Below are 27,774 nucleotides of genomic sequence, written 5' to 3'. Positions count from 1 at the left end.
GGAGAGAGGCTGGAGAAAGATGCAAATTCAGGGCATAGACAAGAGGGAACTTGAGGGACAGTTTGTCCCGTTGAGCTTGTGGAAGGGAGGGAAGCAGCAGAGGCAGCTGATCAGCTTGTCTCAATCTTAGTGACGAAGAAGTTCCACGAGTTCCTCACACTTGTTGTTGGAGGTGAGAGTAGATGATACTAGGGAAAGGGAGAGCACTTCAAAAGGAACAAACTCATGTTAGTTTATGAAAAAGATTCAACAGTGTGTTGAACACAAAGCTCTTTTATTTGGATTTTATCCATAGTATTAGCTACAATAAGTGGCCTAGAGTTTATTAACATCAGCAGAAACAGACCCCAATGAACAATGGTTCATCCCAAATATCATTAACAGAAAAATCCAATCACTATAGTTACTTGTGAATTCGCTGATGTACCAGCAGGTTGGATGACTGTGTGAATCACTTCCCACACTCAGAACAGGTGAACGGCCTCTCCCCAGTGTGAATTTGCTGGTGTGTCAGCAGGTTGGATGACTGACTGAACCCATTCCCACATTCAGCACAGGTGAATGGCCTCTCCCCAGTGTGAGTGCGCTTGTGTGTCAGCAGGTGGGATGACCGAGTGAATCCCTTCCCACAGTTGGAGCAGGTGAACAGCCACTCCCCAGTGTGAACTCGCTGGTGTTCCAGAAGGGTGGATGATCGAGTGAATCCTTTTCCACACTTGGAGCATGTGAATGGTCTCTCACCAGTGTGAACTCGCTGGTGTGTCAGCAGGTGGGATGACTGAGTGAATCCCTCCCCACACTCAGAGCAGGTGAATGGCATCGCACCAGTGTGAGTGCGCTCGTGTGTCAGCAGGTTGGATGAATGAATGAACCCCTTCCCACAGTCGGAGCAGGTGAATGGCCTCTCCCCAGTGTGAGTGCGCTTGTGTGTCAGCAGGTTGGATGAATGAATGAACCCCTTCCCACAGTCGGAGCAGGTGAACAGCCTCTCCCCGGTGCGAACTCGCTGGTGGACAATCAGATCAGTAGATCGCCTGAACCCAGTCCCACAGTGAGAGCATCTGAATGGCCTCTCATCAGTGTGAACACGTTGATAAAACATCAGATCCCTGGAACTTTTATAGCACTTCCCACAATCTGGGCATTTAAAAGGTCTCTCGTCATGTGAACTCGCTGGTGTGTCAGCAGATGGGATGACTGAGTGAATCTCTTCCCACACTCAGAGCAGGTGAATGGTCTCTCCCCAGTGTGAATTTGCTGGTGCACAGTGAGGTCAGGTAATGTCTTGAACCCAGTTCCACAGAGAGAGCACCTGAACGGTCTCTCGTCAGTGTGAACACGTTGATGGCCAGTCAGTTTCTGGGAACTTTTAAAGCACTTCCCACAGTTTACACATTTGAAAGGTCTCTCGTCAGTGTGAACTTGTCGATGTTGCAGCAGGGTGGATGAACGAGTGAGTCTCTTCCCACACTCAGAGCAGGTGAATGGCCTCTCCCCAGTGTGAACTCGCTGATGACTTTCCAGCTCAGATGGGTAATTAAATCCCTTCCCACAGTCCCTGCATTTCCACAGTTTCTCCCTGTTGTGACTGCATTTATGTTCTGACAAGTCAGATGATTCACTGAAGCCTCGTCCACACACAGAACACGTGTACGGTTTCTCCTCACTGTGAACTGTGCTGTCTCCTTCCATGTTCAAAGTCTGATGGTATTCAGGTTATGATAAATTAGGCGATTCTGTCAGATTTTGATGTGATGTTTGGCTTCAGCTTCCTGACTGCAAATCCTCCCTTTTAATGCCCTGTGAAATTGATTTAAAACAGAATAAGAGACAGAACCCACAAAAACACAAAGGCAGATTGTGAATTTGGTAATTTGTGGGGCTGGCACTAGAAAAAAGTGACCATGAAAACTGTTGGATTGTCATAAAAACCCAATTGGTTCATTAATGTCCTTCAGAGAAGGGAACCTGCCTCCCAAACTGGTCAACACAAGACTGACTAAGACGGGAGAAGAGAGCAAGAGAGAGAAGCGGTGGGGTGGGAGAGGCAAGGGGTGAAGAAGAGGGATTTTACATATCTACAACTCATCCAGAACTTTCACAGAACCTCCCAAACCCTCAACCTCCATCACTTAGAGGGACAAAGATAGCAGGTGTATGTAAACACCACCATCTCCAAGTCTCCCCTCCAAGTCAAACACCTGACTTCTCTGACATCCGGTACTGGATCAACAGAAATTTCCTCCATTTAAATATTGGGAAGACCAAATCCATTGTCTTCAGTCCCCGCTACAAATTCCACTTCCTAACCACCAACTCCATCTCCCTCCCCGACAACAGACTGAGGAGGTGATTCACAACAATGGTGAAATATTTCACCCCAAACTTAGTTTCCAACCACATATCTGCATCATCATGATTAGAGTATGTTTCCACCTCAGTTTGACCAACACCACCCCAGTCTCAGCTCATTTGCTGCTGAAACCGTCATCCATTCCTTTGTTACCTCTAGACTTAGCTATCCTAACATACTCCCCACCGGCCTCCCACATTCAACCTCCCTGTAATCATGAGGTCATCCAAAGCTCTGCTGCCCATGGACTTACTCAGACCAAGTCTTGTTTACCCATCACCCCTATGCTTACTGACCTACAAAGCTCCTGATTCATAAAACTCCTGTGCAACAGCTTGGAAAGGTCTAATACATGAAAAGTGTTTTATAAATCCAAATTGCTGTTGTTGATTTTAAACATTTCATCATTACTTGGTGAAAATCCTGTAACTCCTTATTTAAGATCATTGTGGGAGCATCTACACCACATGGACTGCAGCGGTTCAAAAAGGTCAAATATCACCTTCTCCATAGGTAACTGGGGATGGGTAATATCTGCTGCTGGTCTTGTTAGTGAAAGGGCAGGGGATGGGATCAGCTGATTTGCTTTTGCAGAGATCCAGCACAGACAGGATGGGCTGAATGGCCTCTGTCTGTATTGTAACTAATCAGTGATTCAATGACTTGATGAAAAAGGAGCTACACTGGAGGCCAGGGAACGAACTTCTACAACCAATGCCTCCCCTGCAACAAACCAGCTTTGAATTAGTCTGTTAGTAATTCTCGACTCAGTTCTGTGAGCGACGTCTGCAATAAAATAATAGCAAAATACTGCAGCTGCTGGAAATCTGAAACAAAAAGAGCAAATACTGGAAATACTCAGCAGATCAGGCAATAACTGTGGAGAAAAAAAGAGTAACCATTTCAGAGTGTACAGAATGAATTACAGGGAATAAAAATGGTGCACAGTTTGATGGAAAATTTAAGCTCAGAGGCAGAAGAGAAATGGACTAAAGTGCGGAAAAACAATTCCTGACTCTGAAGGATGCTGTGGGAAGATAAAGCTGGTAAACCAACAGCACATGGTCAGGGGATGGACAGCGGTGGGAACCGCATTTAGACACGGTCGGCAGAAGTAACAGTAAAATACTAAACACGTCTAAAACACACCCATTATTAGAGACAGAGGAAGTTAGACAATGGCAGAGAGGTGATCAGGGAGATTAGGCAGAGCTGAAACAGAGCAATGGATGGACATGGATTCAGATCCACAGCAAAGGAGCCACACCAGCCCCAGAGCCATGGAACCTCTCACAGATAACAGAGCAGAGCATGAAAAAATCTGAATTATCGATGAATGGTCAAAATACTCACCTCTGAAACAATTTCACTCTTTTCAAGATTAAAATCTCCTGCTAGAGCCAGCAGCTGGAAAGATATCAGAAGCACTGGAGTCAGAGAAAAATCTCCCAGTTCAGGAAATACCCGGGGAGCGGGGTGATGTCACCGCACAATTGTCAATGTGTGATGACATCACAGACACGAACACAGAACATCTGGGTCTGTGCAAACCAGTGATCACCACACATTATGAAGGATGTGAGGGTCCTTGAGAGGGTGCAGAGGAGATTTACCAGAAGGGTTCCAGGGATTAGGGTTTATAGTCAAAATGTTAGGTTGGTAAAACTGAGGTTGCTTTCCTTGAAGCAAAGTAGATCAAAGGAAGATTTGATAGACATGTACAAGTTTATAATAGATTTAGGTAAGGTAGGCAAAGGAAAGCTGTTCCCATTATTTGACTGTAAAAGGATTGTGGGACACAGATTTCAGATTTTCCACAAGATCTACAGGGAGGATATGAGGAAGAATTTTTTTGCAACGAGTAGTAATAACCTGGAACTCAAAGCTTACATTTAAATGCTGATCATATCCAGATCCTACATATGAACATACAAATTACAGTGACAGCACCTGAATGGTCTCTCATCAGTGTGAACACGTTGATGGAGCATGAGGTCCACGGAATTTTTGAAGCATTTCCCACAGTCTGGACATTTAAAAGGCCTCTCCCCAGTGTGTACTCGCTGGTGTGTCAGCAGATGGCATGAGTGAATCTCTTCCCACACTCAGAGCAGCTAAACGGCCACTCTCCTGTGTGAATTCGCTGGTGCACAGTGAGGACAGATAATGTCTTGAACCCAGACCCACAGTGAGTGCACCTGAACGGTCTCTCGTCAGTGTGTACACGTTGATGGGACATCAGTTCCTGGGAACTTTTAACGCACTTCCCGCAGTTTGGACATTTGAAAGGCCTCTCGTCAGTGTGAACTCGTCGGTGTTTCAGCAGTGTGGATGAACACGTGAATCCCTTCCCACACTCAGAGCAGGTGAACGGCCTCTCCCCAGTGTGAACTCGCTGATGATTTTCCAGCTCTGATGGGTAATTAAATCCCTTCCCACAGTCCCTGCATTTCCACGGTTTCTCCCCATTCTGACTGCATTTATGTTTCGACAGGCCAGGTGACTGACTGAAACCTCGTCCACACACAGAACACGTGTACAGTTTCTCTCCACTGTGAACGGTGCTTTCTCCGACCATGTTCAAATTCCAATGATATTCAGGTTACGATAAATTGGGCAACTCTGTCAGATTCTGATGTGATGGTTGGTTTCAGTTTCCCGACTGCAAATCCTCCCCTTATAATACCCTGTGAAATTGACTGAAAACAGAGAAAAGGGAGTGAGAGACAACCCACAAAAACACAAAGGCAGGTTGTGAAATTGAGCTGAATGAATCTGGTAATTTGTGGGGCCGGCACCAGGAAAAAGTGACCATGAAAACTGCTGGATTGTCATAAAAACCCAACTGGTTCACTAATGTCCTTCAGGGAAGGGAATCTGCCACCCAGTCTGGGCCTCCACAAGACACTGGCCTAGATTGGAGAAGATAACAAGAGAGAGAAGGGTCAGGTGGGAGAGGCATGGGTTGAAAAAGAGGGATTACAACTCAACCAGAATTTTGACAGAAACTCAAAACCCTGAACCTCCACCACCTAGAAGGGCCAGGATAGCAGGTGTATGTGAACACCATCACCTCCATGTTCCCCTCCAACCTCACACACCGTCCTGATTTGTCTGACATCCAGTACTGGATGAACAGAAATTTCCTCCATTTTAGTATTGAGAAGACCAAACCCATCGTCTTCAGTCCCCACTGCAAATTCCACTTCCTGGCCACCGACTCCATCCCTCTCCCTGTAACTGTCTGAGGCCAAACAAGACTGTTCAAAACCACTGAGTCATATTTCACCCAAAAATTAGCTTCAAACCACATATATGCATGTTCACCAAGACTGCCTATTCCCACCTCAGTAACATCGTCCAACTCTGCCCGACTCCCTGCTCATCTTTTGCTGAAACTCTCATCCATTCTTTTGTCACCTCCAGACTTAACACTTCCAGCCGTCCTCCCACATTCAGCCTCCCTGTAAACATGAGGTCATCCAAAACTCTGCTGTCCATGACACCAAGTCTTGTACCCCCATCACCCCAGTACTCGCTGACCCACAAAGGCTCCTGGTTAAGAAGAACCTAAGTTTTAAAGTTCTCATCCTTATTTTCATATACCTCTATGGCCCCTCCCTATTTCTGTAATCTCCTCCAGCCTCACAACCTGCCGAGATATCTGCGCTCCACTAATTCTGACATCCTGAACATTCCCAATTGTAATTGCTCCACCTTTGGTGGTCGAGCCTTCGGCAGCGGAATTTCCTCCATAAACCTCTCTGTCTCTCTACCTCATTTTCCTCCTTTAAGATACTCCTTAAAAACTATGTTTGACCAAACTATTCATCACCTGCCCTAACATCTCCTTATGCGTTTATGGGTTTAATGTCAAATGTTGTTGTATAACACTCCTGTGAAAACACATTGGAATGTTCTATTACATGCAAGTTGTTATATAAATACACATTGTTGTTGTTGATTTGGACATATATCACCGTTCCTTCATCATCCTTGGATGAAGACCCTGTAACTCCTTGTCTAACATCATTGTGGGATCACCTTCAACACATGGGTGCAGCGGTTCAAGAAGGTCAAACATCATTTTCTCCACAAGTAACTGGGGATTGGTAATATCTGCTGCTGGTCTTGTTAGTGAAAGGGCAGGAGACTGGGACTAGCTGATTTGCTCTTGCAAAGAGCCAGCACTGGCGGGACAGGCTTAAATAACCGACGTCTGTATTGTAACTCTTCCATGATTCTATGACTCAATGAAACAGGACCTACACTGGAGGCCAGGGACTGAATTCAGCCATCAATGCTGACCCTGCAACAAACTATCTCTGATCTGGTCTGACTGTGTTCCCAGATTTGGTTTTGTGAGCAACGCCTGCAATAAAATAATAGCAACAGACTGCGGCTGCTGGAAATCTGAAACATAAAGAGGAAATGCTGGAAATTCTCAGCAGTTCAGGCACTATTTCAGGGTGTGCAGAATGAATTACTGGAATAAAAACGGTGCAGGACCTGATGTTCGATATAAGCTCAGAAGTGGAAGAGAAATGGAAAAACAATTCATGATTATGAATGCTACTGTGGGAAGATAAAGCTGGTAAGTCATCAGCACATGGTCGGGGGATGGGCGGCTGTGGAAACCTCATTTCGACACAGTCAACAGAAATAACAGCACAATACTAAACAAAGCTAAATGACACCCATTATTAGAGAGAAAGGAAGTTAAACAATGACAGATAGGTGATTGGGGAGAGCAGAGGTAAAAGTATCACAGACACAGGTTTAAGATTTTCGGTAAGATCAACAGGGGGGATGTGAGGAAGAAATTTCACGCGGTGAGTGTTAATGACCTGGAACTCAAGAATCAAACTCAAAAGGCTGCTAATATCCAGGTTCTGATGAATGGAATGACTCGAGTCAGATCTTAATGTGATCTCTGTATTGAGTTTGCTGTGTGTAAATCCTCCCCTGCTGATCCCCTGTAGAAGGAGTTTCCAAAACTCATCCCTGTCAGTCCAGAATGAAAATTCACAATATTCTCTCCTCCTGCTGACAAGGACATGGATGACTGCGCATGCGCCCTGCTGCACATTGCCCCCGCTCAAGTTGGCGGCCGTTAACCCGGGCCTTTCGCTGGAGACGCGATCCCGCAGCCTCCGTCCCACAGATACAAACTCGGAACCAGTAGCTTCTTATTCTGAGTTTGGAGCCGCATCGTGTACTTACGAACCCGCCCCGTCCACCCACCGGCTCCGTTTCTCCCTCTACTCCGCAAATTCTCTTACCGCCTGAAGCTGAGACAAACAAGCGTCTTTCCATCGCCATTACCCGCACTGCGCATGCTCCAGATCACAATGTTCGGGGAGTGATTGACGGCAGCTCCGGACCAATAGAGAGAGGAAGAGGCTCTTCGTTCAACCAATCGGAGTGAAGGAGGGGCGCTGCTGAGCCCGGATCTCCCTCATTGGCTGAAACTCTGCATCATTTTGAAAGCTGATTTGTCTCAAACTCCAGAAGAAAACTGGACCTTTCTGTTTGTGGCTTTAAACAGATGAAACCCCGTGGGTGTGGAGCAAACATTTCAACATTTGTTAGTGAAATGTGGCAACATGATGAAACAATGCACAAACAATTGACTGACTTTATCTGTGTAAAATAAAGGGAAAGCCTCTAATGGTGGTGCAGGAACAGAGGGGCCTCGGTGTATATGTACATAAGTCACTGGTGGTGACAGGGCATGTTGAGAGAGCAGTTAATAAAGCATTTAGTATCTTAGACTTTATTAATAGGGGCATTGAGTACAATCGTATGGAGGTCATGTTGAACTTGTATAAGACAATATTTTGGCCTCATCTGGAGTCTGCGTCCGTTTCTGGGCACCATACTTGAGGGAGGATGTGAAGGTATTGGAGAGAGTACAGAAGAGATTCACAAAAATGCTTGCCAGGATGAATAACTGCAGCTATGAGGATAGATTGGAGAGGTTGGGACTGTTTTCACTGGAGAAACGAAGGCTGAGAGAAGACTTGATGGAGGTAGTCAAAATCCTGAGGGGTATGGACAAGATAAATAATGAAACTGTTCCCACTCAAGAGAACATCAAGAACTAGTGTGCACACATTCAAAATAATTGGCAAAAGGAGTAAAAGTAATGTGATGATTTTTTTTTCCACCCAGAGAGTGGTTGGAGTCTGGAAGAAACTTCCTGAAAGGGTGGTGGAGGCAGGATGATTGATGTATTCAAAAGGGAATTGGATTGCTACCTGAAAAGAGACGATGTGCTAAGTTACAGGGATAAGGCAGGGGAGTGGGACATGGTGGAATGCGCTTTTCAGAGAGCCAGTACAGACTTAATGGGCTGAATGGTCTTCTTTAGCACTGTAAATATACTGTGAATAACTGGTTGGACAGGGAATGTCACCATCAGAACAAGGAGAGTCCCTGGTTTCAATAAATGAACCGGCAGAAGGGTTAGGACAGGCTCAAGAAAAGGTTAATGCTGTCATCATTCAGAAAAACACAGATGATAAAGGAACCACTGATTTCAAAGCCAATCTCTTGTCGTTTGTCTGTGATGGGGGTGTGCTGGACCATGTTTAAAGGAATTAAATGATATATGTTGTCTGTATTGGACAATCACATGAAAATGTGAATTCAGATGAGGATATGGATTGGTGTTAGGTGGCAAGATCAGGATCTGTGTATTACTCCAGGAAGCCTTAAAATCAGAGTGTCAGTATTTCAGAACCTAGGTTCAAAATACACAGGGGTAGGGGACGAATTCACCCCCAAAATGCCTGTGAAAATTCTATCATGGGAGCAGCCACTGGAAGAAAAATTACCCCCGTTTGTGGGAGACAGAACCTGTAAGGATCAGCACCTCAAATAACAGATTCTGTCTCTCTCAATTTTGCTGCTTCTCCAGACAGAATCTGTGATTGGAGGAGCAACTTTGCCATCCATTTTGAGCAAGGAAGCTCGCTGGCCGGCTGCCTGAGTCAGTGATGTGTGGAGGAGCTGTGTCTCCCTGGGACAGAACTAGAAGGTTTCATAGCAGTGAGAGACTTGTAAGGAGTGAATCAACCTGCAGAGAAGCACAGAACTCTCTCCATCCTGCCAAGTGAGCCTCGATTATTTTTATATGTCTTTGAAACACCCACAAGTGTACAGCACAGATATTTGAGTAACCAAGTATTGTGAATTCCTTGGCTAATCACATATGCCAAATTAGAAGTTGAGATATATTCTGAAACAGTTATATGCTAGTTAACGCTCACAGACAACATACAGGATCCCCATTCTAAGCTGATCTCAGCTGGTATAGTGATGTTACTGATGAATTTTGAATGTAAACACGCACACAATGAAGATCAGAAAGACGAGAGTTTTTTCCTGCTCCACCATCTGATCCAAAAATCATTCTGCGTTTATTTACCAAATATATAAGCGCTTTATGATTTGAACAGTATCCAATAAAATGAGTAAAACCTGAAACCAAGGATCAAAAGTATCTGGTTAACTTAATGTCAACAAAGTGGAATTTGTTCAATCTACTTTGGTGATTGCAGCAGGTTCTGTTTTTATGCAGAAAGAGGTTCACTTGACAGAATATTAGAAAGTGTCTTTATTTGAGGATAGGTGAATATAACTGTCAGGAGATTTGATATAAACCCTGCCAAGTGCTACTTTTTCAAACCAGTTTTCCAAAGAGAAAAGGAGCACAAACAGACATTCGGCAGCAACTTCAGCTTATCCATGGACAGTGAAAACAATGAGGCACGTTTGAGTACTCTGGGTCTATACGCGATGGAGTTTAGAAGGATGAGGGGGGATCTGATTGAAACTTACAGAATACTGAAAGGCTTGGATAGAGTGAACATGGGGAAGATGTTTCCATTAGTAGGAGAGACTAGGACCCGAGGGCACAGCCTCAGAGTAAAGGGAAGACCTTTTAGAACAGAGATGAGGAGAAACTTCTTTAGCCAGAGAGTGGTGTATCTATGGAATTCATTGCCACAGAAGGCTGTGGAGGCCAGGTCATTGAGTGTATTTAAGACCGAGATAGATAGGTTCTTGATTGGTAAGGGGATCAAAGGTTATGGGGAGAAGGCGGGAGAATGGGGTTGAGAAACTTATCAGCCATGATTGAATGGCAGAGCAGACTCGATGGGCCGATTGGCCTAATTTCTGCTCCTATGTCTTATGGTCTAATGTCAGTCAGTCATGCAGTGAGACCGCATATGAGGCAGATCCTTTCTATAATATGTTTGTTTTTAGAAATACAGAACTTACAAATTTCCCAAGGCATCTTCCCATGTAAGCGCAGGAAATTCAATATCTGCACTTTTGCCTCCTCCTTTCCCACTGTCCAGGGGTTGTTCATTCCCAATAAGTTACCTTGTATCAAATGGTTGGAATTTTCATGAAGGAAATGGAGTATGGGAGATTAATTTAAAATAAATTAACAAAAACATCTTATTTATAGATTCCAAGTTAAAAGATTTAATACATACACAGTGTGGGTTATTTGTGCTGTTGTCTATTCAAAGAAGGGACCCCCCCAAAAAAATCAACGTCAATACACAAGACAATGTTACTGTGTGACTGTAGCACCTAATAAAGGAGTTAGTGAGAATGAAAAAGGAGCCCCTGAAACCCAACTAATAGTTCTTCAAAATCAAAGAATAGCCCTCAAGAAAATCTCAAGAGCCTTTGAAGAAAAAAATATTTTGACCCCTGTAGTTGTATCTTTGAGATTCTGAATGGTAGATTTTGCACCAAAGATCAATTTAAGATTCAAAAAAAAGTTCATAATTTTATTGTAAGTGGGTTCCTCTTGAGAGTTCTTGAACTAAGGAGAAAGATCACAGATGGCACTTTTAAAAAGGGACATTGCAGCCTCGAAAGTCGGTGACATCCCAAAATATTAAACTCTGCCCAGTTATTGGGCTGTTAACATCAGCATAAAGAAACAAAATATTGTCAGATTATCAATACTAAGCATGACTAACAGCAGAAATAACATCAGAATTCAATCCCTGCAGTCACTTATGAATTTGCTGATGTCTCAGGAGGCATCGTGACTGAGTGAATCCCTTCCCACACACAGAGAGTTGAATGGTATCTTCTCAGTGTGAGTAAGTTGATGGGTCAACAAGTTGAAAGACTTTGCAAATCCCTTCCCACACAGCGAGCAAGTGAATGGTCTCTCCCCAGTGTGAACTCACTGGTGTGCAGTGAGATTCGATGACCGATTGAAACCTTTCCCACACACGGAGCAGATGAACGGTCTCTCCCCAGTGTGAACTCGATGATGTAAAACGAGGTTGGAAGACTGCCTGAACCTCTTTCCACAGAAAGTGCAGCTGAAAGGCTTCTCCTCAGTGTGAATTCGTAGGTGTCTCAGCAGGGTGGGCAAAACCGTGAATCCCTTCGCACACGTGGAGCAGGTGAACGGTCTCTCCCCAGTGTGAACTCGCTGGTGTAAAATGAGGGAGGATGCCTGTCTGAAACTCTTTCCACAGGAAGTGCAGCTGAATGGCTTCTCTTCAATGTGAATTCGCCGGTGTGACAGTAAGTGGGATGTCCCAGTAAATCCCTCCCCACACACTGAGCAGGTAAACGGCCTCTCCCCGGTATGAGCTCGCTGGTATAATGCTAGGTTGGATAACTGAGTGAATCTCTTCCCACACTCAGAGCAGGTGAACAGCCTCTCCCCAGTGTGACTGCGTCGATGGTTTTCTAGCAGGGATGGGTAACTGAATCCTTTCCCACAATCCTCATATTTCCACAGTTTTTCCATTGTGTGGGTGCGTTTGTGTTCCTATTGGTTGGAAGATCGCTTGAAGCCTCATCCACACACAGAACACATGTACATTCTCTCCCTGCTGTGAATACTGTGATGTTTTCCTCAGGCTGTGTAACTGGTTAAAGCTATTCCCACAGTCAGTTCACTGGAACACTCTCTCTCGGGTGTGTGTGTGTCTTGGTGCTGTTCCAGTCACACTGATGTTTGAAATCTTTTCCCTCAGACAGAACAAATAAACATTTCTCCTTCCACATTTAAAGGCGGATGATATTGAGGTCCTGATGAATGGACTGCCTCAACCAAAACTTGATATGAGGTTTGATCTGAATTTCACTTCTGCAATCCTTCACTTCTAAGCGGCTGTGAAAGGAGTTCACTAAAGTCATCACCGTAGGTCTTTTTCTTTTCTCTTCCCATGCCTAGTGGCATATGATGTAGACAAATCATGTGCTTACATCTGTTTCCATAGCTATTTTGTCCTGGAACAGTTTGCTAACTTGTCACCAGAGGCAATTGCATGTGGGCACTATCACACATCAAGCACAGCTGACCAGGGTACACTCCCACTCTTACTGCCTGTCATTGGTGTTTGGAAGGATTTACAGGTTCATAACCAACCTGTTTGGAATCCACTGTATGAACGCATGTCCATGGCCATCAAGTCCTGAAGTGGAACCTGGAGCTTCAGCTCAGTGGCAGGGACAGTACTCACTGCGCCACAAGACCTTCCCCATCACTGTAAGAACAGAACAACAGAAATTCAAAACGGACAATTCTAGTTTCTATAGAACATAATTTACCTCTCTTGTTCCTCTGGAGCTGTGAATCCCTGTCCCACAGGATCCCGCTCCTCCCTGTGCTGAAATCCAAACCCATCGCACCATCTCCACCATTCCTTTCCTACACTCCCACTTACTTTCTCCCTGTCCTTTGCTCTGACTGGATTCAATTCTCAAGCCTTTATGTGCAAAGTGAGAACAAAATCAATGAATCAATCATTTTCTCTCCTGGTCACTGGGACCCTGAAGCCCCGCCCACTCTCTGTTGCTTCACCGAAATGGCCGCACATAAAACATAAAGTCCTGGAGCTGCAAACGCGGCACCTGCAGGTCCTTGTTGGGGGTTTGGGGCCTCCAGCGGGTGTTTCTGAACCCTCCCCGTCCACCTTCCAGGGTTTCCTTCCTTCCCACAGATCAGATTCCTCATCGATTTGAGCCCAAAGTGTAACCTCTTATTTATTGTCCCCCCTCCCCCATCCTCTGATGTGAACCATCCTCCACTCGCTGACCCAGGATGGCGGCCGTTAACCTGGGCCTGTTCCCGGGGGGGGGAGAAGCCCCGCAGCTGCAAACCAGGAGCTGACAATTATTCCTCAGGGTTTGCGGATCCACAAAGTGTTTCCAAATCCTCCCCGTCCAGCCGCCGGCTCCATCGCTCCCTCCCTCCGGGCCTGTCACCGCGGGGTAAACACGGGGCCTGGGGCCTACCCCAGAAGTTGATCCAGTTCCCAATCCAGCCGGGGTTTCCATTCCTACCCTGTGCTCACAATCTCCTCCCGCCTCCCGAACCGTCCGCTCCTCCTCACTCTGTCACCCTGACTGACACTGAGCATGCTCAGAGCGCACACCCACACTGCACTGCCCATCTTGGGAGAGGAGGGCGGGTCTTGTTCAGGGAGTCGGGCGTATGGACGGCCATCTTGGTGAGGGAAGGGACGTTGAGACTGGTTATTCCTCACCGGTGACAGGCCCGGGTTACCCGGGCAACCGGCCGCCGCCATCTTGTGCTGTGTGTTTTCCATCCGGGTCTTTCGTGAAGGAATGGACATTGAGCTGGAGTTAGTTTGAAAACTGTTCAGAGGAAGGTCTGAAATCAGATTTACATCCAGATACCTGTAAGGACAATAAAGTTTACATCAATTATGTGTTTAAAATGAAATCAGAATGCTGGAAATACTCAGTTCTGAAGAAGAATCATATTGGATTGGAAATGTTAAATCTGTTTCTCTCTCTTCACAGAAGCTGCCAAACCTGCTGAGGATTTCCAGAACTTTCTGTTTTTATTTCACATTTCCAGCATTCGCCGTATTTTATTAAAATTATTATGTTTCTTTGAAATTTTGTTGCACAACTTAATTACGAGCATAATAATTGTTACCATTTAAATGTACAAATCAGTGATATTTATTTATGTAACTGAGACTCGGCTGTTCAGGAACAATGTCAGAAATCAGTTCACAGAAAATATAGTGAAAATCTGAAATTCTGCTGAGATTTCGTCAATTGGAAATTTAAAAAATACTGAGATTACTGGACATTTCTGAAGCAAGGGTATCAAGGCAAATAAATGGATTTAACATAGAAATCAAGGATCTACATACTGGAGCTCAATGTCTGAGGTTGGACTGATTCTGGTTTTGTTTTGAAGGTGGTGTATGTTTCCTGTCTGTTCTGTAGATTATCTCCACGCCCTTGGGTAATTTTCTTGAGGTGAGATGCAGAAAAGATGGAGACGAGGGTTGGTGTAATGACACAGCCTTGCCTGATCACAGTCTTCACTGAGATAGGGTTTGTGGTGATTTCGTTGATGAGGTTCACGGCTTTCATGTCATCGTGGAGTAGGCGGAGGATAGTGAGAAATTTCTGAGGGCAGGCAAATTTGAGGCGGTACTGCAAAAAACTTCATGTTTGACCATGTGAAAGACTTTTGTAAGGATGAAAAAGACCAAGCACAGAGGTTGGTGCTGTTCCTTGGATTTGCCGCAGAGTGAAGATCGTGTCTGTGGTGCCTCTCGATGAAGAAAACCGCATTGTGAGTCTGGAAGGAGCTCTTTGGCCACTAAGAGAAGGTGATTGAGGAGGAGCATTGCAATGATTTTCCCTATGCAGGCAGCAGGAAGACTCCCCTGTAATTACTGCATTCGAGCTAGTCTCCCCTCTTGAATAGAGTCACAATTAGAGTGTCCCAGAGATCCTCCAGTATGCATCCCTCTTCCCAATGAGGAATATGAGGTTGTGCAGCCGGGCCAGGAGTGTAACACCGCCGTGTTTCAGAATTTCAGCAGGGATTCCATCTGCTCCAGAGGCCATGTTGATTTTCAGCTGTTGATTGGGTTTTTCACTCTCGCTCCCGACCGTGGAAGCATCGAGATTGAGCCGGGCAGGGTATGGAGGAGTGGAGATGAGGACATTCAAGTGGAAGACAGAGTCTCAGTTGAGGAGTTCTTCAAAATGTTCTGTCCAGTGATCCCTGTCCTTGATGAGCTCCCCTCTATCTTGGCTCGCAGTGGGTTGGGCCGCAGAGTGCTCGAGTCATAGATTGTCTTGACAGCGCTGAAGAAACCATGCATGTTGTTGATTTCCGTGAGTTGTTGGATCTCCCATACACTTTCTACCCACCATTTGTTATTTATCTTGTGGGTTTTACCACATATTTCCCCTGCCCCCACCCCATCGATTAAGAGCAACAGTGAAATCCTGGAAAATACGGACCATTTTCTTTATCTTGGGAGCTCCCTCTCGCTGAAGGTTGACATAGACAACAAAATTCATCATTGCCTCCAATGTGCCAGTTCAGCCTTCGGCAGAATGATGAACAGACTATTTGAGGACCAGAATGTCAAACCCAAAACTCAGGTCCTGGTTTACCGGGCAGCAGTGATCCCCATGCTCCTAAAGGCTTCGGAGACTTGGTCAACCAATATCAGGCACCTCAAAGCACTGGGGAAATACCACCAGCAAGATCCTCCAAATCCAGTGGCAATGAAGGTGGTTCAATAGCAGCATCTTCTCCCAAGCCAACTCACCCAGCATTGAGGGGCTGATCACTCAAAACCAGCTCTGCTGGGCGGGAAATGTCATTTGTATGTCTGACACGAGACTCCAAACCAACTGCTCAAGTTGGAATTCAATCACAGACACTCAGGAGATCAGTGGAAACACTGCAGCGATCTCCTGAAGAGATCATTTGTCCCCACCAACTTATGGAAGACCCTGGATTTTCACCAGTCGAAATGGAGAAGGGTCATTCGGGAAGGCACATGACTGAGACTTGGTCGGCAACACGCTGAGGTGAAGTCGAGGTGTCTCAGGGAGCACACATACCTCCAAACAACCCATCTACCCAACCCTTCAACTCCGCATGTGACAGAGTCTACAGATCACACATTGGACTTATCAGCCATTTCAGAACCCATCGACCAGAGTGGAAACAAGTCACCCTTGATCCAGAGGAACTGCCAAAGGAAGAGGGAATCAGGGCAGATCAGGGAGGGAGGCTCCCTTTCCGGTGACAGGCCCAGGTTACCCAGACTACCGGTTGCCATTTGAGCGAGAAAGGTGGGCCATTTTTTTTTGTTCATTCACTGGATGTGGGCTTCGATGGCTGGGCCAGCATTTATTGCCCGTCCCTAGTTGCCCTTAAAAAGGTGGTGGTGAGCTGCCTTCTTGAACCGCTGTAGTCCATGTGGTGTAGGTACACCCACAGTGCTGTTAGGGAGGGAGTTCCAGGATTTTGACCCAGCGACAGTGAAGAAACGGTGACATATCTCCAAGTCAGGATGATTAGTTACTTGGAGGAGAACCTCCAGGTGGTGGTGATCCCATGTGTCTGCTGCCCTTGTCCTTCTAGGTGATAGTGGTCATGGGTTTGGAAGGTGTTGTCTAAGGAGCGTTGGTGAATTCCTGCAGTGCATCTTATAGATGGTACATACTGCTGCTACTGTGCATCAGTGGTGGAGGGAGTGAATGTTTGAGTGGTGCCAATCAAACGGCTGCTTTTCCCTGAATAGTGTCAAGCTTCTTGAGTGTTGTGGGGAGCTCATCCAGGCAAGTGGGGAGTATTCCATCACCCTCCTAACTTATGCCTTGTTGATGATGGACAGGCTTTGGGGAGTCAGGAGGTGAGTTACTCATGGCACGACTCCTAGCCTCTGACCTGCTCTTGTAGCCACAGTATTTATTTGGCTAGCCCAGACAGCAGAGTGCATGTGTGGCCATCTTGGTGGGCGGGCAGGGGATTGGTCATCGGATGGGTAGGTCTTCAGGGTCCCAGTGGCCAGGAGAGAACATGATTGACTCATCAATTTTATTCTCAGTCTGCACCTGGGAGCTGGAGAACTGAACCCAGCCACAGGAGAGGGAGGGAGAAAGTTGGGAGTGGAGGACAGAACCTTAACTGGAATCTGCACAGGAGAGAGGTGGGAGGGAGGCATGTGTGAGCTGGGAATTTACAACTTTCAGGGAAAGCATGTTCCATAGAAAGTAGAATTGTCTGTTCTGAATTTCTATCCTGGACTGATGTGATGACTTTTGTTAACTCTTTTTGCAGGATGTTGTTAGCTGAAGATTGGCAGACAGAAAAAAAATCATCACGTCAAGATCTAACAGAGTCACTTGATTCACCTGGACCTGAATATCATCGGCCTTTGAATGTGCACAGAGAAAAGCTTGCCTATTCTGTCTGTGGGAAAAAATGTCAAACATCAGTGTGACTGGAAAAGCACCAAGACACACACATCTGAGTGAGAGTGTTCCAGTGAACTGACTGTGGAAAGAGCTTTAACCAGTTACAGAGCCTGAAAATACATTGCACCATTCACAGTGAGGAGAAACCGTACACGTGTTCTGTGTGTGCACAAGGCTTCAACAGATTGTCCAACCTGGAAAGACAAAGACATGAACACCGTGGAGAAACCATGGAAATGTGGGGACTGTGGGAAGGGATTCAATTATCCATCCCGTCTGGAATACCATCGACACAGCCACATTGGGGTTGGTGCCACAGAGCAACCGTGGAAATGTCAGGATTGTGGGAAGGGATTCAATTACCCATCTGAATTAGATATTCATCGACGCATTCACACTGGGGAGAAGCCTTTCACGTGTTCAGAGTGTGGGAAAGGATTCACTAGTTCTTCCAACCTACTGAAACACCAGCGAGTTCACACTTGAGAGAGGCCATTCACCTGCTCCGAGTGTGGGAAGGGGTTCTCTGATATATCCACTCTGCTGAAACACCAGCGAGTTCACACTGATGAGAAACATTTCAAATGTCCAGATTGTGAAAAATGGTATAAAAGTTCCAGGGCACTGATGCGCCATCAGCAAGTTCACACTGACGAGAGACCGTTCAGGTGCTCTCACTGTGGGGCTGGGTTCAGGCGATCACCTCAACTCACTGTACACCAGCGAGTTCACACTGGAGAGAGACCGTTCATCTGCTCCGAGTGTGGGAAGGGATTCACTCATTCATCCAACCTCCTGAGACACCAGCAAGTTCACACTGACTTGAGAAGATTTAAACGTTCTGATTGCAAGGAGATCTTTAAAAGCAGCATTAATCTTCTGAGACACCAGTGCACTCACACTGGAGTGGGGCTGTTCATCTGCTCCACGTGGGGGAAGAATTCTCTCAGGCATTCACCCTGCTGCAACACCAGCGAGCTCACACAGGGGAGAGACCATTCACCTGCTTCGAGTGTGGGAAAAGATTCACTGATTCATTCCGCCTGTTTCCCTGGTTCAGAGCTCCTAGACACGGAACAGAAGGCGCCTTTACAACTGTGTTTAGAGTCATGAAGAACAACGGTGAATGCTGGAAATGTGCTGTCAAATCAGAGATTGGTGTAAAACTGTGATCTGTTCCTGACTGAAAGTGAAACGGCAGGTTTAAGTTTCCAGTCTGAAAATGACTGTGGTAATTACATGAACATAAGAATTAAGAGTTGGCCATTCACCCCCCTCGAAGCTCCAATGATAGGGCCCTTAAATCTGGTTCCTAGAACAAACGCATCTGGAACAATGGAATGTCGCAGTCTGAATCCATCAGGACAGCTCCTGGATCTGGGGGATACTATTCATTATTTTATATTCAGGTCTGGGGGGAAAAATGCTCAGTTTTATATTCAGGTCTTGGGGATAATGTTCACTGTTTTATATTCCGGTCTTGGGGATAATTTTCACTGATTTATATTGAGCTTTGGGGTTTATTAGATGGGGTTGATTCTGACTCTCGGTGAATGCTGGACTGTCACAGCCGCCATTAAAGTCCCTCATCTCAGGTCAGTGACTGAGTTTTCTCTGGGCTGGAGAATCAGGGTGGGGGTAAAGTTCCTCAGGGACAGTGATGGGTTGGAATGGCTACAAAATAAACCCAAACTACACCAGGTAATGTGATCACTATGAAACTGTCACAAACGACTGCAGCACGTGTTAGAAAGTTCTGGAGAATATTTTATCTGAATCTTTGATCAATTTTGTTTGATTAAATATTGTAACTGACGAGTTGGATCACTGGTTATTTTCTAGAGGCAGCTCAGGACCATCAGTCTATATTGGGATCTGCGGGGGGTGGATAATGTTCACTGTTTTATGTTCGAGGTGGCATAGTGATATTGTTGCTGGACTAGTAATGCAGAGACCCAGGATAATACTCTGGGGACTACGGCAGATGGTGGAATTGGAATTTCAATAAAAATCTGGAACTAAAAGTCTAATGGTGACCATGAAACCATTGTTTATTGTTGTAAAAATCCATCTAGTTCACTAATGTCCTTTAGGGAAGGAAATCTGTCACCCTTTCCTGGACTGGCCTAAACGTGACTCTAGATCCACAGCAATGTGGTTGACTATTAAATGGTCGAGCAAGCCATTCAGTTGTATCAGACCGCATGGTGTTGTGTGGCAAGAGCACCGTGCTAAATGGGATAGATTTCAAACAGATCTAGCAACCCAAGACTGGGCATCCATGAGGCGCTGTGGGCCATCAGCAGCAGCAGAATTGTACTCGAACACAATCCGTAACCTCGTGGCCAGGCATATCCCCCACTCTACCATTACCATCAAGCAATGGGAATCAACCCTGGTTCAATGAAGAGTGCAGGAGGGCATGCCAGGAGCAGCACCAGGTATACCTTAAAATGAGGTGTCAACCTGGTGAAGCTATAACACAGGACTGCTTGCGTGCCAAATAGCATAAGCAGCAAGTAATAGAACTAGGCGATCCCACAACCAATGGATCAGATCTAAGCTCCGCAGTCCTGCCACATCCAATCATGAATGGTGGTGGACAATTAAACAATTCACCTGGAGAAGAGGCTCCACAAATATCCCCATCCTCAATGCTGGCGGGGCCCAGAACATAAGTGCAAAAGATAAGGCTGAAGCATTTTCAGCCAGAAGTGCCGAGTGGATGATCCATCTCGGCCTCCTCCGGAGGTCCCCAACACCACAGTTGCCAGTCTTGAACCAATTCAATTCACTCCACGTGATATTAGGAAACAGCTGAAGGCACTGGATACTGCAAAGGCTATGGGCCCTGACAATATTCTGGCAATAGGACAGAAGACTTGTGCTCCAGAACTTGCCGCACCCCTAGCCAAGCTGTTCCAGTACAGCTACAACACTGGAATCTACCTGGCTATGTGGAACATTTCCCAGGTTTGTCCTATGCACACAAAGCAGGACAAATCCAACGCAGCCAATTACCGCCCCATCAGTCCACTCTCAATCATCAGTAAAGTGATGGAAGGGGTCATTAACAGTGCTATCAAGTGGCACTTCTTTAGCAATAACCTGTTCACTGACGCCCAGTTTGGCTTCCACCAGGGGCTCCCAGTTCCTGAACTCATTACAGCCTTGGTTCAAGCATAGACAAAAGAGTTGAACTCCCGAGGTGAGGTGAGAGTGACTGCCTTTGACATCAAGGCCGCATTTGACCCAGTGTGGCATCAAGGAGCCCTAGAAAAACTGGAGTCAATAGGAATCAGGGAAAACTCTCTGCTGGTTGAAGTCATACCTAGCAGAAAGGAAGGTGCTTGTGATTGTTGGAGGTCAATCATCTCAGTTCAAGGACATCTCTGCAGGAGCTCCTCAGGGTAGTGTCCTAGGCCCAACCATCTTCAGCTGCTTCATCAATGACCTTCCTTCCATCATAAGGTCAGAAGTGGGGATGTTCGCTGACAATTGCATAATGTTCAGCACCATTCACGACTTCTCAGATACTGAAGCAGTCCATGTCCAAATGCAGCAAAACCTGGACAATATCCAGGCTTGGGCAGACAAGTGGCAAATAACATTTGCACAACACAAGTGCCAGGCTCCAACAAAAGAGAATCTAACCATCGCCGCTTGACATTCAATGGCATTACCATCACCGAATTCCCCACTGTCAACACCCTGGGGGTTACCATTGATCAGAAACTGAACTGGACTAGTCATATAAATACTGTGGCTGCAAGAGCAGATCTGAGGCTAGGAATCTTGCGACAAGTAACTCACCTCCTGACGCCCCAGAGGCTGTCCATCTATAAGGCACAAGTCAGGAGTGTGATGGAATACTCCCCACTTGCCTGGATGAGTGCAGCTCCAACAACACTCAAGAAGCTTGACATCATCCAGGACAAAGCAGTCCGCTTGATTGGAACCACATCCACAAACATTCACTCCCTCCACCACCGACGCAAGTAGCAGCAGTGTGTACCATCTACAAGATGCACTGCAGGAATTCACCAAGGCTCCTCAGACAGCACCTTCCAAACCCATGACCACTATGATCTAGAAAGACAAGGGCAACAGGTAGATGGGAATACCACCACCTGGAAGTTCCCCTCCAAGTCACTCACCATCCTGACTTGGAAATATATCACCGTTCCTTCACTGTCGCTGGGTCATAATCCTGGAACTGCCTTCCGAACAGCACTGTGGGTGTACCTGCACCATATGGGCTGCAGCGGTTCAAGGAGGCAGCTCACCACCGCGTTCTCAAGGGCAATTAGGGATGGGCAATAAATGTTGGCCTATCAGTGATGCCCACATCCCATGAATGAATAAAAAAGATGTCTGGCCCGGCAATTTCCGATGTGAAATTGTCAAAAGGAGGTAGATTCCATGTGAGATCAGGTTGTTAAATGGACACTGTCTGTTCAACGTTACAGAATATTGTTTCAGAAACAAGTATTTCTGTAGATGCTTTCAGTGAGAAAGCGGGGAGGGTTGGGTAGAACAAACGAGAAGCCCAGTGATAGGTTCGAGAGCTGGATAGATTAAATAACAAAGATGTCATGGAACAAAAGGCAATGGGAGTGGTTATAATAAAGAAACAAAGCACTGTAAGTTTTACTGTCAGAATACAGGACAAAAGACCGGTTCTGTTTTGAAGAGTCATATTGGACTCGAAACATTAACTCTGTTTCTCGCTCCACAGAGGCTGCCCGACCTGCTGAGTTTTTCCACACTTTCTGTTTTTAGTTCAATGAACCATTAATATCTCCTCAGCAAAAGCAAAATACTGCGGATACTGGAAATCTGAAATACAAACAGAAAATGCTGGGAAAACTGAGCAGGCCTAGCAGCATCTGTGGAGAGAAAAACAGAGTTAACATTTTGAGTCCATATGACTTCTTCAGAGCTAAAGAGAGGTAGAAATGTGATGACATTTATACTGTTTAGTTGGGGGGAGGGGATGTGGTGGAGCAGGTGAAGCTAGATAGATAGTGATAGGTGAGGGCAAAGGAGAGATTGACAAAGGTGTCATGAACAAAAAGACAAAGGGAGTGTTAATGGTAGTGGTAAGGGCCAAAAAAGGTGCTGATAGTGGAATAAAGATAACAAAGCAAAATGTGATAATAGCAGAACAAGGGTAAGCACTCTGAAAAGAACAACATGGAACGAGTAACAGGTGGCCCTTTTGGGGGTAGGGTGGTGGGAGGGGGCGGTGGTTGGGGATAAAGGATGGAAAAAGGGCTAAAAAGGGGATAAAACAATGAATAAATGAATAAAAATGAAAATAAGTGGATAAAAAATAAAAATACATTTAAAAAAAGGGATGAAGATAGAGGAGAGAATTCATGGTCTGAAGTTGTTGAACTCAGTGTTAAGTTAAGGCTGTAAAGTGCCTAATCGGAAGATGAGGTGCTGTTCCTCCAGTTTGCAGTGGGCTTCACTGGAACATTGCAGCAGGCCAAGGATGGACATTTGGGCATGAGAGCAAGATGATGTGTTGAAATGGGAAGTGACAGGAAGGTCTGGGTCATGCTTGCGGACAGACTGAAGGTGTTCCGCAAAGCGGTCACCCAGTCTGCATTTGGTCTCCCCAGTGCAGAGGAGAAGGCATTGGGAGCAGTGAATGCAGTAGACCAAATTGAAGGAGGTGCAAGTGAAGCGCTGCTTTGGGACCTTAGACAGTGAGGAGGGAGGAGGTAAATGGGCAGGTGTTGCACCTTCTGCAATAGCATTGGAGGGTGCCGTGGGAGGGGGATGAGGTGTGCGGGTGATGGAGGAGTGGACCAGGGTGTCCCGGAAGGAATGGTCCCAACAGAATGTCGACGAGGAGGGCGCAGGGGCGGTGGGGGGTGAAGGGAAGATGTGTTTGGTGGTGGCATCATGCTGGAGTTATGGAAATGGTGGAGGATGATCTTTTGAATGTGGAGGCTGGTGGGGTGAAAAGTGAGGACCAAGGGGGACCCTATCATGGTTCTGGGAGGGATGGGAAGGTGCGAGGGCAGAGGTGCTGGAGATGGGTCAGAAACGGTTGAGGGCCCTGTCAATCACATAGGGAGGGAAACCGTGGTTAATGAAGAAGGGAGATATGTCAGAAGCACCGTTTTGGAAAGTGGCATCATTGGAACAGATGCAACAGAGGCAAAGGAACTAAGAATGCGATGGAATCCTTACAGGAAGCAAGGTGTGAGGGGTTGTAGTCGAGGTAACTGTGGGAGTCGGTGGACTTGTAGTGAATATTGGTGGACAGTCATCATCCGAAACGGAGATAGAGAGGTCAAGGAAGGGAAGGGAAGTGTCAGAGATGGACCATGTGAAGGTGATAGAGAGGTGGAAATTGAAAGCAAAATAGATACATTTTTCCAGGTCCAGATGAGAGCATGAAGCGGCACCAAAACAGTCATCGATGTACTGGGAAAAGAATTGTAGGAGGGGGCCTGAGTAGGATTGGAACAAGGAATGTTCCACATACCCCATAATGAGACAGGCATAACTGGGACCCACGGGGTACCCATAGGCACACCTTTTATTTGGAGGAAGTGAGACAAGTTTAAGGAGAAATTGTTCGATGAGAAAACAAGTTCAGTCAGATAGAGGAGAGTGGTGGTGGATGGGGATTGTTCGGGCCTATGTTCAAGGAAGAAGCAGAGAGCCCTCAGACCATCCTGGTGGGGGATGGAGGTATAGAGGGATTGGACGTCTATGGTGAAGAGGAGGTGGATAGGGCCAGGAAACTGGAAATTGTTGATATGATGTAGGGCGTCAGAGAAATCGCGGATGTAGGTGAGAAGAGACTGGACAAGGAGAGAGAAAACGGAGCAAAGATCAGAAGAAATGAGTTCCGTGGGGCAGGAACAGGCTGACACAATCGATCTACCGGGACAGTCCTGTTTGTGGGTTTTGGGATGGAGGTAGAAGCGGGCTGTCTGGTGTTGGAAGGAAAGATCTCCAGAGGAGATGAAGTCAGTGACAGTCCTGGAAACGCTGGCTTGATGTTCGGTGGTGGTGTCATGGTCCAGTGGGAGGTAGGAGGAAGTGTCTTAGACTTGGCGCTCAGCCTCTGCGAGGTAGAGGTCAGTATGCTAGACAACAACAGCACCACTCTTGTCGGCAGGTTTGATAAAGTCAGGGTTAGACCTAAGAGAATGGAGTGCAGCAATTTCAGAAGGAGACAGGTTAGAGTGGGTGAGAGGAGCAGAGAAATTGAGACAGCTGATGTCACGCCAACAGTTCTCAATGAAAAGATCAATAGCAGGTAAGATGCCAGAGGGAGGGGTCCAAGTGGGGGGATAATACTGGAGGGGGTAAAAGGATCCGTTGAACGGATCCTTTCACGGTGGGGGGGTGGGGGAGGACTCCTGCCCAAAGAAGTGAGCACAGAGATGAAGGCAGTGGAAGAAGAGTTCAGCATCATGCCGAGCCCGAAATTCATTGAGGTGAGGGTGTAAGGGTTTGAAACAGAGTCCTTTGCTGAATATTGAACATTCAGCATCAGAGAGGGGAAGGTCAGAGCGTATGGTGAAAAAATGGCACGGGCTGGGGTCAGAAGACAGGATGGGGTCAGAGGGATAGGAAGGGGTGGAGGGTCCTGGATGGGCATTGGTATCAATGAGTTGTTGGAGCTTGTGTCCCTTAACACTTGAAAGGAAGAGAAAGAGTTTCATGTTAAGGCATCAGATGAGACAAAGAATAAAATGAAACTGGGGACAAGGACAGCCTTGAGATAGTGTGAGTAGCTGCTGCTGGAGAGAGAGAGAGAGTGCACATATGGCAGCGCATGGCACTGAGTGTGGATCTCAGGATACAGTGAGAACACCACTCCGAGGAATATTGTATGTCCCAGAAATACCTATAATCCTGGATGGATTCGAAACATGAAGGATGGAACTTCATTTGGAATTCACGCGAGGTAAATCGGAGATGGAGACAGTCACTGAGGAAGGAAATATGGCTGTGAAAGCGAGTTTTGGTAAAAACCTTGTCAAACACTAGGAGGGAAATATCTCCTCAGCACACTAGTCAATCAATCTTTCCACAGGGGTGTGTGTGCCTGAGAAGTTTCCAACTGAAAAACCTTTTCCATTCACCTCTTACATTGCTACAGCAGATATACATTAGAATCATAGAACCATAGAAAACTTGCAGCACAGAAGGAAGCCATTCGGCCCATCATGTCCATGCCAGCCCGAGGGCACCCAGATGCCCTTTCTAATCCCACCTTCCTACACTCGGCCCATAGCCCTGCAGCTTGCAGCACTTAAGGTGCAGATCCAGGTACTTTTTAAAAGAGTTTAGAGTTTCTGCCTCTACCACCAACTTGGGCAGCGGATTCCAGACACCCACTACCCTCTGCGTAAAAAAGTTTTTCCCCATGTACCCCCTACACCCTCTGCCACTTATCTTGAATCTATGTCCCCTGGTTCTAGGATTCTCCACCAAGGGAAGCAATTTTATCATGTCCACTCTATTTGTTCCCCTCATAATTTTGTACACCTCAATCAAGTCACCTCTCAGCCTTTTTTGTTCAAAGGAAAGTAACCCCAACCAATCCAATCTCTCCTCATAGCTACACTTTTCTAACCCTGGCAACATTCTTGTAAACCTCCTCTGCACTCTCTCCAGAGCTATTACGTCCTTCCTGTAATGTGGCGACCAGAACTGCAAATGCTCCAGTTGTGGCCTCACCAGTGTTTTATACAATTCCAACATTATATCCTTACTTTTATATTCTATACCTCTGCCAATGAAGGAGAGCATTCCATATGCCTTCTTTACAACTTTGTCTACATGAACTGCTGCCTTCAGGGACCTGTGTACTAGTACGCCAAGATCTCTCACTTCATCTACCCCTCTTAGCATATTCCCATTTATTTTGCAAACCCTGTAACTGTTTGACCTCCCTAAATGTATGACCTTACATTTCTCTATGTTAAATCCATCTGCCACTTTACCGCCCACTCCACCAACCCATCTATATCGTTTTGGAGATTATGGCTATCCTTTGCACTATCCACTACTCAGCCAATCTTTGTGTCATCTGCAAATTTCCCAATCGTGCCCCCCAAGTTCACGTCCAAATCGTTAATATATAACACAAACAGCAAGCGTCCCAACACTGAGCCCTGTGGAACACCACTTGAGACAACTTTCCATTCGCAAGGGCTTTCCATTGACCATTACCCTTTGTTTCCTGTTACAAAGCCAACCTTTTATCCAGTTTGCCACATTATCCTGAATCCCATGGGCTTTTACATTGTCCTGACAGTGTCAGCAGAGCTGTGGAAGTAATGGACAAATCCTCCAAAGAGCCAGCACAGATATGATGGGCCTAATGGTTTCCATCTGTGCAGTATCGTTCTATAAAATAGTGAATATTCTGTTCAGGAGATAGAGAGAGAAAGAGAGGGACTAGTGACTGTGGGATTGAACCCAGCCAGAGTCAGCACCTTCAGGGCAGGAGTGAGAGAGAGGGAAACTGCTGGGAAAGTTTTAAAAGCTCAGTATATTCCCACAGGAGAGCAGAGTCATAGAGTTATACAGCACATAAACAGGCCCTTCGGCCCATCGTGTACATGCTGGCCATCAAGCACCTATCTACTCCAATCCCATTTTCCAGCACTTGGTCAGTAGCCCTGTATGCTATGGCGTTTCAAGTTCTCGTCTAAATACTTCCTAAATGTTGTGAGGGTTCTTGCCTCTACCACCCCCTCAGGCAGTGTGTTCCAGATTCCAACCGCCCCCTGGGTGAAAAGTTTTCCCCTCAAATCCCCTCTAAACCTCCTGCCCCTTACCTTAAACCTATGCCCCCTGGTTATTGACACCTGGGCTAAGGGGAAAAGTTTATTCCTATCTACCCTATCTATGCCCCTCATGATTTTGTGTACTTCTATCATGTCCCCCCTCAGTCTTCTCTGTTCCAAGGAAAACAACCCCAGCCTATCCAATCTCTCTTCATAGCTGAAATGCTCCAGCCCAGGCAACATCCTGGTGAATCTCTTCTGCGCTCCCTCCAGTGCAATCACATCCTTCCTATAGTGTGGTGACTAGAGCTGCACACAGTGCTCCAGCTGTGGCCTAACTAGCGTTTCATACAGCTCAAACATAACCGCCCTGCTCTT

At 46.2% G+C, this 27,774-nt stretch overlaps 3 protein-coding genes across 5 annotated transcripts in view; 1 reads left to right on the top strand and 2 right to left on the bottom strand.

Annotated features, from left to right (window-relative positions):
* Nucleotides 1-230: 230 nt before the first annotated feature.
* On the bottom strand, nt 231-7,693 carry LOC144697241 (uncharacterized). Of its 2 annotated transcripts, XM_078569165.1 has the most exons (4): nt 7,636-7,693; nt 4,304-5,052; nt 883-1,800; nt 231-799 (listed from the first exon to the last, which is right to left on the bottom strand). In XM_078569165.1, exon 3 carries the CDS (start codon nt 1,690-1,692, stop codon nt 1,102-1,104), a length of 591 nt encoding a protein of 196 aa, XP_078425291.1. In that variant the 5' UTR covers nt 1,693-1,800; nt 4,304-5,052; nt 7,636-7,693; the 3' UTR covers nt 231-799; nt 883-1,101. The 2 variants fall into 2 exon arrangements, with proteins under 2 accessions (XP_078425291.1, XP_078425292.1); XM_078569166.1 differs by lacking the exon at nt 4,304-5,052 and having other exon boundaries at nt 260-799; nt 7,636-7,691.
* Nucleotides 452-27,774, bottom strand: part of LOC144698430 (uncharacterized) — a 42,733-nt gene continuing 15,410 nt past the window's right edge. Inside the window, exons 2-4 of the mRNA XM_078570372.1 lie at nt 13,897-14,050; nt 11,578-12,173; nt 452-1,097 (exon numbers count right to left, since the gene is read on the bottom strand). Of these exons, the coding sequence (XP_078426498.1) occupies nt 452-1,097; nt 11,578-12,173; nt 13,897-14,050 (1,396 nt within the window). The remainder of the gene's footprint in view (nt 1,098-11,577; nt 12,174-13,896; nt 14,051-27,774) is intronic.
* Nucleotides 13,987-19,437, top strand: LOC144697281 (uncharacterized). 2 transcript variants are annotated; one of them, XM_078569231.1, is made up of 2 exons: nt 13,987-14,052; nt 17,487-19,437. In XM_078569231.1, exon 2 carries the CDS (start codon nt 17,834-17,836, stop codon nt 18,107-18,109), a length of 276 nt encoding a protein of 91 aa, XP_078425357.1. In that variant the 5' UTR covers nt 13,987-14,052; nt 17,487-17,833; the 3' UTR covers nt 18,110-19,437. The 2 variants fall into 2 exon arrangements, with proteins under 2 accessions (XP_078425357.1, XP_078425356.1); XM_078569230.1 differs by having other exon boundaries at nt 17,487-19,421.

This window comes from Cetorhinus maximus, chromosome 23 (genome assembly GCF_964194155.1).
Source record: "Cetorhinus maximus chromosome 23, sCetMax3.hap1.1, whole genome shotgun sequence".
In the NCBI taxonomy this organism is placed as follows: Eukaryota; Metazoa; Chordata; class Chondrichthyes; order Lamniformes; family Cetorhinidae; genus Cetorhinus; species Cetorhinus maximus.
This window is presented reverse-complemented; position numbering and strand designations above follow the sequence as displayed.

Excerpts from the sequence above, each read along its gene's own strand:
- LOC144697281 (XM_078569230.1), top strand. The coding sequence starts at position 18,251 with ATGCGCCATCAGCAAGTTCACACTGACGAGAGACCGTTCAGGTGCTCT.
- LOC144697241 (XM_078569165.1), bottom strand. The coding sequence starts at position 1,692 with ATGGAAGGAGACAGCACAGTTCACAGTGAGGAGAAACCGTACACGTGT.